Genomic DNA, 21009 nt, shown 5'->3' on the forward strand with positions numbered 1-21009 from the left:
AAAAAAAAAGAAAAGAAGGCCTAAGGCTATTGAAAGTTGCTCCTAATGCATACACCGCACTGTTGCTCGATGTAATCTATAATGGTTTTGAAGGTATAGGTGAACTTTTGTTGAAGAAAGCGTGTATGCATAAAGCGAAAATAAAGATTGATTGATTGACTGATTGAAATAATGATACAGTGTTACTAGAATGAATTTCACTGACCTGATGAGTTGAGCTGCTTGTTTACAACTGGCTGAACAGGTGCAGCGGTCGGCTGCAAGGAGACGTTGCGAATGCATCAGCATTTGTTCCTGGTGCAGCAGCAAATTCATTCATGACAAAATTGCTCCCAACAGAACATGCTGTGAAAACTCTCCCGTCTTCTGACATAGTGCATCTGTTCGATTGTAAGGCGAGGGTGCAATTGGGGTGCTCAGGGTGCAGTGACATGGAGTAGCCAAAGGGTTATTCAGACTTGGCAAGGATTTCCCAAAATAATGAATTACAAACAGAGTCAAAACGCCAGACAGTGATCATTAAAAGAGCGAAAAGGAGCTTCAACACACAGAGTGTGGATTATATGCGAATTTTGACTTTAGGTGTGCTTTCACGGCAGCACGAATCTTGCCTTTTGACTTTAGGTGTGGCTTCATGGCAGCATGAATATTGCCTTACTGTGTGGCTTCACGGCATCGTAGCGTCTGCTGCCGTGAAGCCACACCTAAAGGCAAAAATCACGTATGAGGTAAGGGGTTACTTCAAGACTAAGAATTCTGAGGGAAGAAAAAATTCCTCGCCTTATATTCAAACAAATATGGTTGTTCAACTTGGAGTTGACATGAATAGTTGCGCACAATTTAACCACTGCTATAGGTGTGGTTGGGATATTCACATGTGAGATATTCCCTCGAATATAAGCTGGATCACTGAGGACAATCCTCTTAGAAAAAAAAAAAGAAAAAGAAAAGAAATGAAAACAATCTGCATAACTTGTGCCGGTAAATACATACAACAACATTCAAATGTTCATGAAGGCGATCCAGCACAGCTGTCAGTGCAAGGCAAAAGCTCCAAAAACAATCACGTTTTGCATGTTCAGCCAAGGCCACCTGCACTGATGGTCTCAGCTGAATTGTGTCGCAGCTTCGTTCCCCGGCAATGTGTTTTGCACTCACACTAACCTGCACCCAAAGGATAAACTCGTTATAACGAGCACCAGCATTAAGCTTCGTGAATGTTTTGGTGTAGCTTACACATTAAAAAAGAAAAAGACGATATAGTTAAAAAAAAATACAATGCAGTACAATATTGTGGCGAAGCAGTGCGCCCGGATAAAAGACGTTTGCACAAACATGAATGACGGGGACATACACAGGTGCTGAACTGTGCCTACTTGTTTACTGCTCAAAGACAAACTTCTTTTAGTAAGCGCTTCAGTAGGCACACACGCCAGGCCAGCTGCATGGCGAGGAAGACAAATAACAAAAATTCTGGCACAACCAATTTCACCATGAATGTCGACGTTACTTGCGATTAACACTGTAGCAATGCATCCACACACCGCGTTGCCACCGCAGAGATGCGTTATGTACAAGGCGTGTGTGCAATCGCATTCCTCTCTAGATTCCCACTGAATGTGCTGCATCATTCAGCGGCGCCGGATCGATTCCATCAAGGCAGTGGGGAATTTTTAAATGATTTTTTTGCCGTTGACCATTTTGCCATGCTGAGTGGCACATAGTCACCCAAGCTGGCGTAATCACCCAAGAGTCGTGCATGCTCAGTGGACACACCCAGTGACCGAAGCGGGCATCAAACAGAGAGGTTCAGCGAAGAGTGGCACATATTTACACAATGCCACACGCACACCGACCCACGTTAGTCGGACAGTTGGTTCCGAGCCCTGTTCCTACAGCACAGCAGCCCAACGATTTAACTATTCTAACTTGGCCTACCCAGTGACCCAGGTTGGCGGGGAAAATGGTTAAAGCCATAAACAGGTAGATAAGACAGTTAGCCCCAGGAAAGTGCGTGAAGTACCCTAAGACTGCCAATCGCTTTAAAAAGTAACACATAGATGAAAGTATGCATTTGAGCGATAAACCAATAGTTTCTCTTCAGTGCCTGCGTGTGTCGAAATCAATCACGTTTGTGTGAACGTCATTTTTACAAGTGCGCTGCTTCACCAAAATCATGGATTACTGACTAGTCTGTCAGTACCTATTAGGCGATAGAATAATTTGGCGCAGTTAAACATGCTTTGTCGGTTTGCTGCTTCTTTTGGGAAGCTGACTGAGGCACAATACACTCAACTTGCGTTAATTCGACACCGACGGGACCGACGAAATTGATCGAATTATCCGGTGGGTAGAATTAAAGAAGATGCAGAAAAAACGCCATAACACACCACTAATTTATTTGAGAGTATTTGCCTGATTCTAGCATGCCCCGAATCAAATGCATGTCCACTTTCCATGTGTCCAATGTAGAAAACTAACGTAGAAATGTGATTAAAACTCCTTAACAAAGTAGAAATCTAACGCATACCCAATTTTTAGCAAAAAGAAAAGGGCGGAGGAGGGGGGGGGGGGGGGGGGGGAGGGCCATGTGTTGCCCAATGGCAGCCTGTTTTCTAAAATCACCTTCGCCACACGGCATCTTCAGTCAGCTTCGCCGCAATACATACCTGTTATGCGGTAAAGCATACAAACATCGCGACGGCATTTTTGACTGGTTATCTGGTTGCACTGCGAACGCAATTTTCAGCCCAATCTTCCCGAAAAGAAAAAGCGCGCGCTAGAATCGGGTAAATACCGTAACCGTACATTGTGAGCTGCGGTCACTGCTGAAAAAATCTTCCTAGGACAGGCCGAAAACAGGTTTTCAATTAAATTATGGGGTTTTATGTACCAAAACCACTTCTGATTATGAGGCACACCGTAGTGGAGGACTCCGGAAATTTCGACCACCTGGGGTTCTTTAGGGTGCACCTAAATCCAAGTGCATGGGTGTTTTCACATTTCGCCCACATCGAAATGCGGCCGCTGTGGCCGGGATTCGATCCCGCGACCTCGTGCTCAGCAGCCCAACACCATAGCCACTGAGCAACCACGGTGGGTCAGGTTTTCAATGGGAGATGACATGTGTCAACACACTCACTGTCCCTCAAGCTCCGCCAAGAGAGACGCTGCGACTAAAGTGGCTGCTGTTTAAATTACCATAGGGGTTGGGTTCGTGCGTGATGACTGGTCACGTTCGAATCATTCGGCGAAGGTCAATTTTAGGATCGAAATAATGAAAATTTTGCTCCACAGAAATGCTTGGGCACCGGCCAGGACCTTCGGTCAGGATCAAATTAACCGAAAATTTGAAGTAACTGGAGCCACATTAACGGAAGTATACTGTATATGGGTACCTGGGTGCTATGATGTGATGGCGGGGAGTGTGCGTAGAGGGTAGCCTGTTGTAGGAGCTCAGCAACTTCGTCGCTTGCCGAGTGATTGACACCAAGCTGCCAAGGAGATGGTGAAAGAGAAAGAAAAGAGGCATTAATCATGTCGCTTTAGTACATTCACCACAACTGACTTGAGGACAGCACCTCGGTTTATACTAGTTGTCCCAACCAAGATGAAGAAAGTTAAAAAAGAAAGAAAGAGAAAGAGAGAAGCTTTCTGGACAGATGGAACCAACTCTATGTTGTTTGGCGACCCCCATAGAAGCCTCTTGTATTTTTTTCTTGTTAATAAAGTAATTATAGTACTGATTAATTAAGCTTAAAGGAAAGCCCACAGTATTTTTCTTCTATATATGGAAGAAGAGCTAAGCAAGAAGTAACACGTTGCAAAAACAATGACAACTGGTGTTTTAAAATGTGCTCTACAAATCTCATATTGACATTGTCACCACGAAGTTCACAATTGAAAAGTTAGTTGTTTAACACGGCTTGGTGCTGGGCCTAGTTGGTTCATGATATAATGTAAATATAGAAGAGTGCAAAAAAGGGCATGGACAAGTTAGCTGTTAAGTGTTGTTAAGTTAGTTGTTTATTAATAACTAATTACGAAGTTAATAAGAACACAAGAAAGCAAGGCCAGAACATGGCACTGCTAATTGAACACTGGGACGTGCTCACATGTAGTCAACACATGTTGAGTTTTCAATTATCTTAGTTCCAAGGTGGGTGAAGCCCACGTATCCTGCTATAAAGAAATGCGTGACCAATGATGGGATTGAACTTCGGCCTTCCAGCAGAGCAGCCCGATGCTCCAACCATGAGGCCACGATAGCACGCGAGCTTCTCTCGTGCCCAAGTCTTTCTCTGAAACATATGGTGCACGTGTCACGTGACAGTTTGTCACGTTCTCCTCTCGTGATTGCCAGCACCATGAGACGCTGTGTTGGACTGCGCCAACTTCAGGATTGGTCCTCAATTTTAATCGGACATATATACCTACAAAGTGGGTGCCGTCCACCTACAGTTTCACAATGAAATACGGGAGGTTTATTTCTGAGGTTTGTAAACAACACACAAGTGGTTTTATCTTCTCGCAAGGCTTAGCTCTTCTTTTTAAAAAATATTGTTCTGTGTTATGTTGGACACCCGGTACACTGATAGCACAACCGTGATGGAAATAATATACAGGAGCAACAGGCCGTACATCCAACTTTCAACTGCAAAAGGGTACGACAATGTACTAGTTTGGTTCGTCTTGGAAGGCGTTGGAAGCAGCTCAATAAACGTAGATGGAGGCCACAAATGAGACCTGTCGTGTGTTTTCCCGGTCTCCGTCATATATTTTGCAGTTTCCTACGCCTCTTATATTAAAAAAAAAAAAAAATGAATTAAAATTAAATTCGGAGGTTTTACGTGCCAAGACCAAGATATAATTATGAGGCATGCCATAACTGGGGGCTCCCGAGTTAATTTTGAACATTTGGGCTTCTTTACCATGCATCCAATGCATGGTACGTGGGTGTTTTTGCATCTCACCCCCATCGAAACGCGGCCGCTATGACCGGTATTTTGACACCCCGGCTGGTTTCCCTAACATACAAAACTGTGGATTAGCATGAGGAGCTACTGACTCATTCACTGATCCATTTACACTGCGGGGGCCTTCATAAAGGATGGGGCAGGAATAGGGGTGGTGCCATACAGGATGACTCTATCACAAGTTCACAAAAAAAGACCCATAAACAAGGAAGAACAGCCACTGATCACAAAGGAAAAAAAAAGGCAGAAAGGTATGTCGCATGCATTGAGCTAGTAACAGGGAAACGCTTGATACTAATAAGAAAATGATAAAACAGCATGCTTTAAGTATCACTGGTACGATACTTAGGTAATATGCTTGCATAATACTACATTAAAAAATTATCAATAAGAGCGCAATGCTAAGCACACTTTGGACGGCAGAAAGGAGAGGTTAGAAGGTTTGCACTAGATGCCTGCACCCACAGCCAATAGTGCTAAGTTGAGGTTGAAAGTTAAAGCAAGCGTTCGTAAGGCATCCTTTTGGCAACGCCTTGCATGCAATCTCCATGGTGCTATCTTATGCCACCTCGCCACATCGTGGTGTTTCAGGCACCACTCGTATCTGAAAGACTTTATTAAGTAAAGCATATGATTAGCATTGCTGTCTGCAACTCCTTCGTACCTTCCTTCTTTTTTTCTTTTTTTTTTGTGCTTGCATGACTTGGGTGGTGAGGCTTGTTTGGGAATAATTTAAACGCATGGTTTTCGCAACTTCAGTTGCAAGTAGAGCCATTGTCCTCTTATTGTGTTCTGCTCGGTGCAAAGACTGCTGCTGTGAAGCCATGCTAGCTATCCCAAATTTCTGTTCTTCACCAATAGCTGTTACATGACTAAATAATGACACAGTGCTGCAACCAACCGTCTCAATGTCCAAGCTTGACCAGTCAGGCCATTCGGCTTACCTGCGCCTGCAGTCCGTGGTAGACGGTGCCCAGGTGACTGGCCTCCCTCAAAACATCCACAGTGGAGCCATTGACCGTAGCATTCGGAGACAACAGCCGGTCCAACTGCAGCAACATGGGGGGGGGGGGGGGAAACAAGCAAAACATGTTTTAAAGAGCAAGAAAACTAAAAGTATTCAAAGAGCTAGATATTTTGTTAGTCACGACGACACGAAGGAAGAGACACTGAGGTGAGAGAAGGCGTAGAGAAAATTAATTATGCTCAGTTGAAGTGTAGAAATAATCCAGTAAAGGCAAATGAAAGTGGACGAAAAGATAACATGCTACAAGTCGGAGCCAAAGTCATGTTTTCCACATTACACATGCAGTGTTTTACCAGCTAAGCTACTGCGGTGACCATCGTGTTGCTTACTATTTGTGTAAAGTGCACAAGTTTACCTGTGGGTATGTTAGCCAGCACTGCTCAGAGACAAAGCAGACGATGTGGAGAACAACTTTTTACTGCAAGCTTCACTGTTTTGATCGTCTGTTTCTTCAACTAAAATCCAAAGTGTCGTTCTTGACGATGACGAAATAGCAACTGCTCATAATAATAATTGCATTTACACTGACCACAAATGACGGTGTTTAATGCATTCATTTAGAAACAAACAGAGAGAGAGAGAGAGAGAACTAACATTTTACGTGAAAAATTCTAAGCCTAAGAAGTTGGGCATGGTCAACCAACAGTAGAAAAGAACTCAACCAGTTCTGAGGTTGTGAAGCTAGTTGTGCTTGTGCAAAGGTCTTTGCCATAGGGAATTATGCAGATAGCCATAGGTGCCCATAACTCATGCCAGAACAGGCATTCCGTTGGCAAAATTGCTGAGTAGAACATAATGTCTACGTGTATGACACACGTCAGCTGTTGGTCTTTTTGATACATATGATCGCTGGAAGCACAGACATGTTTTAGTCATCTGGTACAAAACGTGCGGTCCACGCATGAAAATAGCACTGGTTGGCTGCGATTGTTCTGTAACGTATGCTGCGACCGGCAAAGTTGCAGGAAACATTTTTCTGTGCAGATATGTTAAAATCAGAGCACAGGATTCTCATACATTGATCTGGACGAGAGTCAATGGCAAGTTGATTGCAACTAAAAAATATTTTAAGCATCAATGATTTATGCACCAAACTAGGTGACTGCAGCAGCTGTGATTGTGAGTGCTATAGCAACAGTGAAAGTAGTCAAATAGGTGTGCAAGAACAGTAAGGAGAAAAAGTATGTGGACCACGGCACCAAGAAAAAATATAAATTTCTTTTACTACAGCTGCACAACGTGACAGCCTCTCAATACATTGCGTTGGTTGAAAAGGCACACACAGACTGAACTGCTTAATTTTAATGTGCATTCTTAGGCTGCAAAGAAAAGATAAATTTTTTGCAGAATCCGTGCTCCACAGACTTTTGCTAGCGACTGTACCTGGCAATGAAATATTTTGTCGACCAGGTGCTGTCATAAAACTTAGTAAGTATAAATCGAAACTGAAGCTCTTTAAGGTTTCCCCAGCCCCCATATGATCAAGGCCCACTGCCAAGGGTCATAAGCTGAGAAAGATGTACAGAAGTGTTTTGGCACATCTGTGCAGTTAGCAGTGTGAATATGTTGTGGGGACGCTCTACTCTCTTGCACCCTTGTTTGTTTTCCCCACATGGCTCTCACATCTCCTGTCATCTGGCTTCGCCGCTTAGCTAAGCGCTGCCGGCGGTCGGTGTAGTTGCAAAATAGTACAAGAGATGGCGCAAGTGTGGCGCTGGTAGTGCTACCTAACAGCGATGTTACTTGGGCGCAAAAGGGAGTAGTCTCTTTCTCTTTGGCCCGAGGTTGGCAAAGTGTGCGGACTTTGTTGCATGCCTGTCAGCATGCTCTGCAGGACCATCTTGCAAAGGCTTTGGAGTGGGACAAGAGGATGGATGAACTCGACTGTTCAAACACACTACAGTTCATGTGAATGTACATGCAAACGATTAGGGGTTACTGTCCAGTGTGGGGGTGAACATATTCGCTCGCTACCCTGTTACGGTGACTCAAACTTCCTCCATTTGTCCATGCCCGTTGGCATGTTCTATTGGTAGTAATTCGGCTGGCTGGCATTGGTGCATGAAAGGTACAATAAATGGCCTTGTGATTATCCGCACTACTGTGTTGTTGTTTCTTTGACCCAAGAGCTTTGTTCTAATCACGCAAGTACTGCAAATGAATCAGCAATGCATTTTGGTGTTTATTTTTTTTTTGCACCTTATTTCTGGTCAAATTTAGTCGGTCCTGTCAGGGTTGAAGTAATTGAACTGAATTCTGAGGTTTTAAGAGCCGAAATCATGATTTGATTATAAGGCACGCCATAGTGGGGGACTCCAGATTAACTCTGTCTACCAGGAAATCTTTAGCGTGCCCCCAATGCATAAGACACGGGCATTTTATGCATTTTGCCCTCCATCGAAATGCGGCTGCCACGATTGGGACTTGATCCCACGACCCTGTGCTTAGCAGCACAACACCACAGCCACTAAGCCACTGTGGTTTTGGGTTGTACTTAGTATAGATAGATGATGATAACAGTTACAGTATAGATGATGATGATACCTGCACTAGGCTCTGTGTTACCACAAGGCGAGTCTTCGGCTGCACGCAATTTCACAGGAAGGTTTACTGAGGACAAACCTGGCACAAAAAAATTCTGGCAACTTAGTTCACCGGCATGTGCCACTGAGTATATGCAACTTTTCAATAATAAAGAAGTCATAAAATATTATGTGGTGACAGGCGGAGTCGAACCACCGTCACATATGTTCAGCCAATTTTTGTCTGGATATATATTCCTGCACACTCCACAAGTGGACTTTGCGTCATCGTCGTTAGTGCAGCGTGTTTAGAGGAAAGTGCGAGAGAGAAATCCTACTGTATACACGTCTCATATATAATGTGTCACTGCAGCAGCAATACGCTGTGTCACTACACTGCTTCAATGGCAATTGCACTACTGTCAACGTTCCTCGTGAGATGGGTTCTGCCAGAATTTATCTTTAGCGCATTGTGCACATCTTCGGCATCATTTATTAATTTCCAATATCCCTAAAGGCTCTTGAAAATATATTACATTAGAGGGTGGGGGCGATACAGAAAAGGAAATGAGGTGAGCTTTTTGTTATATAAATATTATGCAACAGGACACAATACACAAATAAATAAATCGACCAGTAAAGTTAACCAATAATATGGCATGGCAAACTGCAAGGGAGCAAAACTGTAAAGAAGAAAGAAAATAAAAATTGTAAAGAAGAAAAGAAATAAACTAACTACAATATCAATCACACAAATCAATTAAAAGGAGACAGCAGCAGAAGTATACACTCTTCAGCAAGTTTCTTCATCTACAAATATAAACAACTGCCAAGCTCGTGTTAAAAGGTTGAAGCAATGACTCACGGCTAGGCTGAGGTTCTCAGGTGACAGGTCGGCCGGGCAGCTGTGGGTGCAGTTGAGCACGCCTTCCAGCTGAGTCTGCATAGAAAGGGCACACGGTACATCCTTATACTGGTTTTATAGACTTAAGAGACTTAAGAGGTCGACAGGCCGAAACCAGCAATGTTCATAGAGCTTAATTTGCCTTCTGCACAAGCCGAACTAAGCTTCCCTCTGCGGTTTCATTAGCGCAAACGCTCTCTCGGCCTTCTGCACGAGAACCTTCTGACAAGCGGATATCGTTCAGGCTCCCGTCGGTCTCTGGACGCCCGGTAGCAGCTGCCAATTCACTGTGTGGCAGACGACACATCAGCCTCTGACAATGACGATGAAGCACCTTTTGTTCTTGTGACCGTGCAGCATGAGAAGTGTGTCATTGCTCGTGGCCAGAACAGTGGATCCTGAGAGGACGTGTCACCTTGTTAGCCGAGTCCACCTCTTGCGATGCAGTGCACGCCCCCGCAGCAAAATGTTGGCTGCTCGTGCCCTCCAGTACAGATGCTTTATCTGGTGGCCCACCTCCTTAGTTGCTTGGCTAATGCCACATACCCATCATCCTTCTCACGACGGCTGAGCGGCCATGCTTCCAGCTCCCACAGACACCAGAGCCAGGCCTCCTGCTATAAATTTTTGTAAGAAACTTTACTGTCTAAACATGGCATCTACAACAGTATGTCATGTATTATTTGAGACAAAATTGCCATTTTTGCTCGCCGAGATTTACATCAGCAGATGCGAGCAGGCATTTGTGGCAGTCGCCGGCTGATCGGCTATAAACCCAAACTTGGTTTCATGAGCGTCACTGTAGTCCAGCCCGTTTGCGTCATCTTGTACCCGATCTACGTGACCTTCGGTATAACTGTCTACAAGTATGAACATATTGAGGGCAAGTTTCCTGGAGCACCTTGCCACCCCGCCACACCCGTTTCCCGCTCAGTATAGGCCTAGCCATTGCTGCCTCGTCGGGAGTCTGTGAGCAAATTTGTGGTTTGACGCCGAGTAAACGAAACTCTCTGCAGTGGCAGTGTGGTGGTATTAGCAAAGCAGAGGAGCCAGCTCGACAACGAAAGTTGGAGGATGGGTGACAACTGGAGTAGCAGCAGCTTTGTTCGCAGCTGCCAAGTTTTTGACATCGCAAAGCGTAGGTCAGTCCGAAAAGAATTACTGCAGAAACTCCCTGTGGTGCTTGTAGTCGTACAGCATCGCGTAGTCATACGCGGACATAACGCATGCTCATATATACCTCCATAGGACCCTGTGTATACCTATGGATCGCATTGCCTCACATGCTGCAGACAGACAAACGGACAGATTTCCAAGGGAAGTAGCCCTAGAATGCTTAAGCATTGAAGTTCAGCAACATGCCACGCAGTGTCAAATTTCGGTCGCATTACACACTGGTTCTACAGGGTAAGTGACAGTGCCCTGGTTCAGGCTGAATAATCAAGCGAGGTCCAAAAAAATCAGGTGCCAGAAAACTTGGTTGCTGACTGTATCTGTTATATCATGTTTAACTGTAATGGCATTGAAGAATATTCATGTCCCAAGATATTTAATAGCGTTAACCACCTGTATATGGCGTTGGATATTATAAATTGCACATTGTTTAAACGATCAAAATGTTCCCAGAAGTTTCTTGTTGTAAATTTGAAATTGTAAGCTTCTGTCTTGGTCTATGTGGTAGGCGTGACTTCATTCGATCACACCGGCCATGCAAAGCTGACTCACCTGCTGCCTCAGCAGGATGTCAGTGTGGTTCTCGGTAGTGGTGTGCACCTCCTTGAGACCGGACTCGAGGCCGACTAGCCTCTGGTCGACGACGGCTCGCACCTCTCCCAGGCACTGTTGCACACTCTGCAATGACATTTCAGGCCAGGTCGGGGCCAGGTTTATTCATCAGTTTCATGTTACAATAAACTGCACGAAAAAGGTTAGCAAAAGGAGCTCCCAAAGTAAAACTGCCGCAGGTACCTACAGTAGAACTAGCCATGCAAGTCCTCTAACTAAAGATACAGAGGAGTTGGCAAGTACAAAGTCAATGCGTAAAGAGCTGCCAATTTATAAACAGGTTGAACAGACCGAACGGTTCAAATATTGCATTTATTCTTGTCGCTATTGTTAATGTGACCCGTGAAATACTCTCGTCCAACTCGTGTTGTTACCTTGTCATGAACCTTGTTTGGTTGTTACCCCTCTGCTTGACCTTCAAACAAAGTGAAGTAAGTAAATAAAGAATAAAAAGCAGTACAGGTGATAATTCATTAACAATAGGTTTGCTAAACCACTAATCCAATTTCTACATTGGGAGGGTCTCCGAGCTTTTATTTAAATGCACATAGTACAGTAAAGCCTCTTTAAACTGTACCCGCTTAGACAGTAGTTTCGTTTTAAAAATAGTAAAGTCGAATCCCCGACTCAGCGGCCATTGAACATATTGTGTTTTACATCCGCATAAACCTGTACCAGCGTATTGCGTACGTGTCGGTTAACCCGTAGTGCTTCCACTTTGTGTCGCACAAACACGGCGGTGCGTCGTCTCCATCGGGCGGCCCGGCAGAACAAGCCTCAGAGATCGGAACAACGCCTTTCAAGTGCCCTGTGCGTTTGCGCATGAAGCCACATCAACATCAACATCATTTTGGCGGCGTTCAAGAGAGCTTTGTGGCGTCGTGCAAGTGAGGACTTGCATCAAGCCGAAGCTCGGATAAAGAAGATGCCGGGTGCTCAACATAGAAGAAAAATTAGACATCGTTCGTGCTGTCGAACGTGACATGAAGTCGGCACTGGCACGCGACAGGGATCAGTTGTTGACTACGGTGTGTGGCATTTGGAATGCGAAGAAATTGCTCGGCAGTGCTGCTATGGCTGCGAAGAGATGTTAGCTACGAGGTTCGACTTTTCGCCATCGTTGCCTCTGTTGTTGCCGAAGTGTGAACTAGCGACAGTGATGAGGACGACATGGAAAGCGACAGCACGGGCGGTTCAGGCCCGACAGTGGCAGAAGCTGCGCGTTATGTCAGCCTCATGAATGCAATTGTCGCGACGAGAACAGCACCCCGCAATGAAAAAGGCACCCCACAACTTCTGCAGCGCTACCTCGCGTGTACACGGAGAATACGTAATGCCAACGAGGAATCTGCCATGGGAGTTTTTGCGGAGAAGAGGGGGCTGGCTGAAAAGCTGGCAGGCAGCTTTTCAGCCGCGTGCCAGCCGCAGGATCAAATGGAAATAAACCTTTTGTCCAGCGAAGTGAATAAATACTGCATGTTTTTTTACCCTTTCATCGCACTCTCTCAGCGTTCTGTGTTCCGTTTTTGAAAGGTAAGTGGGCGATCTCGTGCTATTTCGTTTAAACAGTACTACCGTTTAGTAAGTAGTTTTTCCGAGCTCCAGCCAACTACAGTTTAATGAGGTTTCACTGTATACGCCACAGGTTAAGCTAGCATAGCTTAAGCAGGTGTACGTAAGTATAACTTATGGAAATTGTGGAATCGGGTCGGATGATTGCATAATTCGATAACAGTTGGAAATGAGTTCCAAATGAATATGGAGGTGAGAGGCCGATTTGCTCATTCTGATGTCCCGAAGTCCCAGCTGAGTTACAAGTGGTACCTGTAACAGAAGGCTCCAGAATAACCTTCGCCACCTACGGCTCAAATAACTTCAAACAAATATTACAGCTCAAGTGGGTAGTCTAGCTCCCACAATGCCATGTGTGTCTCTTACTATTGGCAAATTGTAGTAAACCACTCACAGTATGCGAACGTTAATGCAAACAAAGGACCAAAAACAACTCACGTGCATCGTACACAACAATTAAGCGCTGCGCTCAATATCTTGCCCTACAAGCAAGCTACTCTCTGCCTTGGGCTTCTGTTGCAGTATCTGGCTAAATGGTTTCAGTGCAGAGCACTTTTCTTGTCACTGCCAAGTCTCGGCAGGTTCGTAGAGACAGCTAAAGCAAACAGTGGTAAAAGCCAGAGAGAGACAGACTCTGACCTGTTCCAAGTCATGCAAACTGGTGTGTGTCGAGCTCTGGTCATCCACGGCAACAGCGGAGGCATTGCTGATCCGCTGGACTTGCTCCTGCGTTGCAAAAAAAAAAAAAAAAAAACGGAAAGGAATGTGGCAGCTGGCACCCAAGGACGCACGACGCTAAGCACAGTTCCTCGAGTTACACTAAACAGCAGTGCTAAGCTAGTTGAGCCTTGAATTGAATTGAATCCTACTGTTAGCAGTACAGTATGTACACACGAATATACCATGTTCTTTTTAGTTTGGACGATAAAGAAAGAAAGGCATGGAAAATATAGTGCATTTCAGTCTGTTCAGGTGTATTACCTCAAGAGGTGGATGGTACCTGTGCGACAAATAGCACTCTCCAGGTGGATAATTAAGAAGAGTCACTAATTCACATTTCAATTATTTATTTATGGTTATGGCACACTTAAGAAAGGACAGCCTTGAGCACATGCCTTTCATGGGACACATACACGCTTTATTAATGATGATATAGTTTAGACACAGCATACAAGCAGCAACGTAGACAAAACAGCAGGGACCTGACAAGCAAAAATTTTTTACATCACAGTGACTATTGTGGTGACACTGCTGTGCTAATTGATTTTGCCTGCTTCAGGAAATTGTCTGTATAAACGTGACAGAAGCAAACTTAAGGTTCCGACACTAGCGAGCGAAACGTTTTTACAAATGTTTTTTGTAAAGCTTGATGAAACGCTGGCAAAATTGTAAAACGAGACCAAGTTCACAAAGGTTAAGAAAAATGAGAGAGAGTGGGCACACATGTTAACACACAGAGCATCAAGGTTTTGTTTTCAGGGACCGTAGTTTAAACCCACAATCAGAGGCATGAATTTTTTTTATGGAAGACACCTGAAACGGATTGAGACAAAAGCTACCTACCAAATGCAAAGCACCTATTGTGAAGTAGAGAATGCTTCAAATTAAAGGCTTGGCTGTGTATGTGGCCACGACTACCTGTCCATACATTGTTACTTATGCAAGAACTCGATTGGAGTTAGGTGGGCATTGCACCACTCTGTAACTTGCAGGCTTGAAGGTGTAAAGACACCGAAATGTACACTCCCCCCCCCCCCCCCCTTATAGAAACAGCCACGTGATCAGTGCCCTTGAACAGGGCAGAATGTTCGAGGGCTGCTGTCAAGTCAATTTATTTATTTTTATTCCACTTACAATCAAGAACCTACATTGCCCAGTTGTGCATTTCTATAGGGGGGTCAAAACAGTAATGACACTGTAAACATGCAAACACCAGACGCAGTTATAACTTGTACATTCAATTAAAGTTCATCTTAAGTAGAAACCATCTTGTAAGGATGAGGAAAATACATGCGAGGTCACCCGCAACATTGGCATCCAATTGATTCGACTAGCAAATTGTAAAAAAGAAAAAGTGTGAAAATACATCTACCAACAACTTATATGAATTATTTGAGGCTTGTAGCGCAGCTCAGAACGAGCTAAAAGGAGGGTGGAAGGGGTAACGAAAAGGAACACTCTGTCCTTTTAGCTCGTTCTGAGCTGCGCTACAAGCCTAAAAAAGTAATGACATACCAACTCGCCCAAACTGCCACGCTTTTGAACTTATATGAAGTTATTTCTCAGAGCTCTTTAAAAAAAAGCGCGATCATTACTGAGAGATATGTGGACTCATCATGTGGGAACATTTATTAATACTGGTTTCATCATCACAAATAGAATGAAGAACTATAATAGGAAAACTTTTCTGCTTTGTTGGAGGGCTATCCAATCTAGTTCACGCTTCATTTTCATTATACAGTGAAACCTCGTTAAACCGTAGTTGGGCAAAGGTTGGAAAAAGTATGTACTAAATGGTAGTACTGCTTAACCGAAACAGCATGAGATCGCCCACTTACCTGGCAAAAACGAAACTCGGAGAGAGTGCGATGAAAGGGAAGAAAATCATGCAGTATTTACTCACTTCGCACGACAAAAAGTGTTATTTTCAATTGATTGATGCCGCGGCAGCCTAGCAGCGACGACAGCAGCCTCAAAGTTACAGAAGCTGCGAGCCAGCTTTTCAGCCAGCCCCCTCTTTTCGGCAAACCCTCGCACGGCAGATTTGCTTGTTGGCGTTTCACGTTCTCTGCGCACGCGACGGTAGCGCTGCAGAAGTCGCGGGATGCCTTTTTCATTGCGGGGTGCTGTTCTCGTCGCGACAATTGCATTCATGAGGCTGACGTAATGCACAGCTTCTGCCACAGTCGGGCCTGAACCGCCCGTGCTGTCGCTTTCCGTGTCGTCCTCAACACTGTTGCTAGTCGACACTTCGGCAACAACAGAGGCAACGATGGCGAAAAGTCAAACCTCGTAGCTGACATCTGTTCGTGGTTGCAGCAGTGCTGCCGAGCAACTTTTTCGCATTCGAAATGCCACACACTGTAGTCAACAGCAGATCCCTGTCGCGTGCCAGCGCCGACTTCTTGATGTAACGTTCGATAGCACAAACAATGTCTATTTTTTCTTCTATGCTGAGCACCCGGCGTCTTTTTTATCTGAGCTTCGGCACGACGCGAGTCCTTCTTTGCACGATGCCACAATACTCTCTGGCACGGTGCCGAAATGATGTTGATGTGTCTTCACGCGCAAACGCACAGGGCGCTTGGAGGCCGTTGTGATCTCTGAGGGCTTGTTGTTCCGCCGGGCGGCCCGATGGAGACGACGCACCGCCGTGTTTGCACGACGAAAAGTGGAAACACTATGTGTTAACCAATACATACCCAATAACCTGGTACGGTTTATGTGAATAGAAACACATTATGTTCAATGACTGCTGAGTCGGGGACTTGACTTTACTACTTTTAAAACGAAACTACTGTTTAAGCGGGTACGGTTTAACGAGGTTTTACTGTATATACTAGAATCAATGCTACAGTTGCAACTGACAAAGCGTGCAGCATGGGTTTAGATACCACACATGAGCCAGAGAACATCTCAGAAAGGCAAGACGATGGTACAACCCCAGCATGACCCCTCTGGCTCAGGAACGAACTCGGAGACAAATGCCACTCACACTGGCTTTCAGCGTGAAGACCAAAAAATGTATGCAGATCCAGTGCACCATGCTTCAAGTTTATGAGTTTCATCCACAACCCCAAATGCAACAGATGAAGCAGTGCAGATGCTAGCTCCAAATATCAGCTTCACTGATACAAAGGCACATATACATATTGTTAAGTGTAGAAAGACACAGACGAAAGAGGCTATTTACAGGCTATTTACACTGGACTGGAGCCAGAGTGCCAGGCCGACATTCGCTCGTGCCAAGGGCACCGACCAACTTCGTCATCGTTCTCATTGCGGCTCGTCTCTTGAGTATCTCCCGATAATATTGTAATACTACCCCCTGGCAGCAAAAGCGCCGTCATGGCGCTGTTAAATATCCAAAGCGCGTAGAGAGTTGTAGGGCTTGAGTCAGGCGACGTGGACAATGTTACTGGTTGTCACAGCAGAGGACGTAGTGGGCGTGGCTAGAACCATTTCATAGGTGACATCGGTCACTTGGTGGAGCATGCGATATGGGCCTGTGTAACAGGGAAGCAGTTTTTCACAAAGCCCAACTTGATGCGATGGTGACCAAAGCAACACGAGGGTGCCGGGCACAAAATGGACATCACGGTGACGGAGGTCGTAGCGTTGCTTTTGTCTTGAGACACTTGTAGATGAACGCACGCAAGTTGACGAGCATGGTCAGCACGGGCGATTGCATCACGGGCATAAGCGCCAGTTGAAGCTGTGGTGGACGGAAGCACAGTGTCTAGTTGTAGCGTTCGTTCTTGGCCATACAAGAGGTAAAACGGGGAGAAGCCAGCAGTTTCGAGATGGGAAGAGTTGTACGCAAAGGTAATGTAAGTTAGAGCCAGGTCCCAGTCACGGTAGTCGTCGGAAACGTATTTGGATAGCATGTCGATAAGGGTGGGGTTCAAACGTTCAGTGAGGCCGTTCGTTTGAGGGTGGTAGGAGGTGGTAAATTTATGCTTTATTGAGCAGGCACGCATGATGTCGTCAATGACTTTGGCTAAGAATGTATGGCCACGGTCTGTTAGCAATTGACGCGGAGCACCATGCATCAAAATGATATCATGTAGAAGGAAGTCCACAACATCAGTTGCGCAACTGGTCGGAAGAGCGCGGGTTACGGCATAGCGGGTCGCGTAGTCAGCCACGACTGCAACCCACTTGTTTCCTGATGTAGATTCCGGAAATGGGCCGAGAAGGTCTAAGCTGACACGATGGAAGGGCTAGGCAGGGATGTAGAGCAGCTGCAGGTAACCAGCGGGGAGCTGGGAAGGCTTCTTCCGTCGTTGGCAAAGTTCACAAGCGGCGACGTAACGTCGTACGGAACGGGCAAGGCCCGGCCAGAAAAAATGGCGACGTACACGGTCATAGGTTCGAGATACGCTGAGGTGTCCTGCCATTGGTGTGTCGCAACCATTTTCTTTATGTTGGGATCGGCGCCCGAGGCTGGTGCGAGGGGCCTGTGAAGCTCACAAGAACTATCGGTTGATAACGCTGCCACATGATGGTCGCCGAGACAATCAACGTTGGCAAGGCAAATACCTTGCAGCAGAATTTGCTTTGCCAATCCAAAGTTAAAGATAAGTATGCGAGTGTGGTTCGCAGTAATAGTAAGTATAATGTGAGGCACGATAACGTCATATGACGAGGTACTCGCCATAAGGAACTGGTGGGGAAGACAACAGTTCAATAAAGGCTATCGACTTTGGTGGCAGGCAAAGAAAGCCGGTGGGGCGTAAGCGGCACTGGGGTGTGTCAGAAGGTTCTGCGAGAATCGGCAACTCAAGGCGGAGAGTACTGGCAGAGCAGTCAATAAGGGCACAATGAGCGGAGAGAAAGTCGAGGCCGAGAATTAGGTCGTGGGGGCAATGAGCAAACACGGTGAAGAGGACAGGAGTGTGGCGGCCGGCGATGCTCACACGTGCCGTACACATGCCGATGATAGGCACAGTACCGCCATCCGCAACGCGGACGACGCGTGCCGACGCTGGGGTGAGGAGCTTTTTGAGTCGTCGTCGGAAGGCAGCAATCATAACAGAAAGATGTGCGCTTGTATCTATGAGTGCCGTGACAGGATAGCCATCAACGTCAACGTCAAGAAGGTTTTGGTTCGTAGGTAACGTGAGCAGAGGATTTGAGGGCAGGGTCGACAATGCAGCTTTACCTCCAGAAGCTGCATTGCCTAGTTTTCCGGCTGGATCTGGGAAGCGATAGGCGACGGAGAGAAGCGACGGGGTTGGGGCGAACGAGACTGACGGCGTCGAGGTGAGGGCGAGCGGCTGTAGCGAAGGTTCGGGGCAGGAGCATCAGCGGCAATGGGTTCATGGCGGGTGGCATAGGGGACAGAAGGTCCAAAGGGGCGGGAATGAGCGACAGCATATGTCCGAGGAGGTGGCGGCCATTGATTGCGGCAGTGACGAGCGACGTGGCCGATGCGACAGCAGTGGAAGAAGATCGGCCTGTCATCAGGGATACGCCATTCGGACGGGTTGCGGCAAGATATGGCAGAAAAAGACTGCCGGGGACGGGGAGGGTCGGTAGAGAACTGGGGAACGCTGGGTTGGGATGTGTAACACATGGAGTTCCGACCCATGTTCTCAAATTCATGTCTGACTACAGCCTGCATCATCGCAATCGTGGTTGCTGGCAGATCGGGAGGCGTCGCGGAGAAAGCTGGCGAACAGGCAGCCTTGAGCTCGCGGCGAACAATACGGGTGACGTCGTCACAAGGAGTGGCCTGATGCGGTCGACCCTTACATGTCGATGTAGCAGCAGTGTTGGGTAGCCGCGTGATGTCGTGTGTGATATGGCGGCTCTTAGCTTGTTCAAGGTGACGGCATTCTTTAATGATGGCGTCGATTGTCGAGAAGTTGCTGAAAACAAGCAAATTGAAAGCGTCGTCGGCGATGCCTTTTAGAACATGTGACACTTTATCTGCTTCAGACATAGCATCGTCAGCTTTGCGGCATAGAGCCAAGACGTCGAGGATGTATGAAACGTATGGCTCTGTAGATGTCTGAACACGAGACGCAAGAGCCTTTCTCGCGGCAACCTTGCGGCCAATGGGGTCGCCGAACAGATCCCAGTTCCCGTAGCTTTTCTTTGAAACTGTCCCAACTGGTTATCTCGTCGTCATGCGTCTGGCGCCACACACGTGGGGTGCCGCCGAGATAAAAGATGACATTGGCAATCATAATGATTGGGTCCCACTTGTTATTAGCGCTGGCATGTTCATATAGCTTGATCCATTCGTCAACGTCCTGTCTCTCCAGGCCAGAGAACACACCAGGGTCACGATGTTGGGCAACCGTGACGATTGGAGCAGTCGGACAAGCCGAAGCCGTTGCAGAGGCGGCCTCGTCACCGGGAGGCATGGTGACAAGCTCGATGTACCGACCACTCTGGAGTTCCGTGGCGAGGACAGGGATCCCTCACCTCCACCAGAATGTTACGTGTAGAAAGACACAGACGGAAGAGGCTATTTACAGGCTATTTACACTGGACTGGAGCCAGAGCGCCCGGCCGACATTCGCTCGCGCCAAGGGCACAGACCCACTTCGTTGTCGTTCTCGTGGCTGCTCGTCTCTTGAGTATCTCCCGATAATATCGTAATAATATATTTATACAAAAAAAGGAGTGCGCACCTTGACTTGGTCGATGTCCTTGCGCAGCACCTGTAGGCTGTTGTGCTGCTCTTTGAGGGCCTGAAGGCCATTCTCCAGGCTGGACACCTGGCTGCCCAGGTTGGCTACATTCTGCACACAACAAACAGAGGGAAGGGAAGGCACACTGAGTCTGAACGTTGATTCCAGTTGGGTACATGGTCATATCAAATGAAAACTGGAAATTGCATGCACACACGTACTGTCGCACTAAATATGAGTTGCCGCATGGCGCCCATGGTACAGGGCAAGAGTCGGTGTATTCACAAGTGTTCACTCATACTCAAGACTGACTTCACACACGTGAATGAGTGAGTGGCGAAGGGTGTGAATGGACATGAGTATGAAGTGCGAATGGATGTGAGTGTGAACGTGAATGAGTACGTGCGACTGCGTAGGAGTGGGCATGACTGTCAAAGTGATTGAGTGCCTGTGAGTATGAGCCAACGTGAGTATGGGCTTAAGTGAGTTACCATTGAGTTTGAGTGGGCATATGAATTCGAGTGAATACCTGTTTGTGTGAGTCAAAATGAGTGCAATTGTGACTGAGTGCTACTGAGTGGGAGTAGATATAAGTATGAGTGCAAGTGAGAACCAAGCGTTAAAGAAATAATGGTGAGTGAGTGTTCTCTTATATATACTGTCGACCTATGGTCCAAAGGACCCGAGGCTTAGAGTCCCCATGTAGACTCTCACAGGGAATCAGAGTTGCAAAAAGGTCTGCCATCTTGGGTTCGAAAGCTGTGTGGTAAAGCCACTCTCTGTACATGCAGGAGGAGCATGCGTGCTGTCGACACTCTCAGGAGCACCGTTTTTTTTCTTCTTTTAATAAAGGTAACAA

The 21009-nt window shown here is 46.3% G+C and overlaps 1 protein-coding gene across 3 annotated transcripts in view; it reads right to left on the reverse strand.

Moving 5' to 3' along the window:
* Positions 1-21009, reverse strand: part of LOC126517485 (uncharacterized) — a 72851-nt gene that overhangs the window by 9459 nt on the left and 42383 nt on the right. For all 3 annotated transcript variants that reach the window (XM_050167213.3, XM_050167212.3, XM_050167214.3), the window contains exons 5-11: positions 20151-20261; positions 13426-13512; positions 11155-11280; positions 9391-9465; positions 5921-6025; positions 3399-3494; positions 206-257 (exon numbers count right to left, since the gene is read on the reverse strand). In XM_050167213.3, coding sequence (XP_050023170.1) covers positions 206-257; positions 3399-3494; positions 5921-6025; positions 9391-9465; positions 11155-11280; positions 13426-13512; positions 20151-20261 — 652 coding nt within the window. The remainder of the gene's footprint in view (positions 1-205; positions 258-3398; positions 3495-5920; positions 6026-9390; positions 9466-11154; positions 11281-13425; positions 13513-20150; positions 20262-21009) is intronic.

The sequence above is a fragment of the Dermacentor andersoni genome, chromosome 11, assembly GCF_023375885.2.
Source record: "Dermacentor andersoni chromosome 11, qqDerAnde1_hic_scaffold, whole genome shotgun sequence".
Lineage (NCBI taxonomy): Eukaryota > Metazoa > Arthropoda > Arachnida > Ixodida > Ixodidae > Dermacentor > Dermacentor andersoni.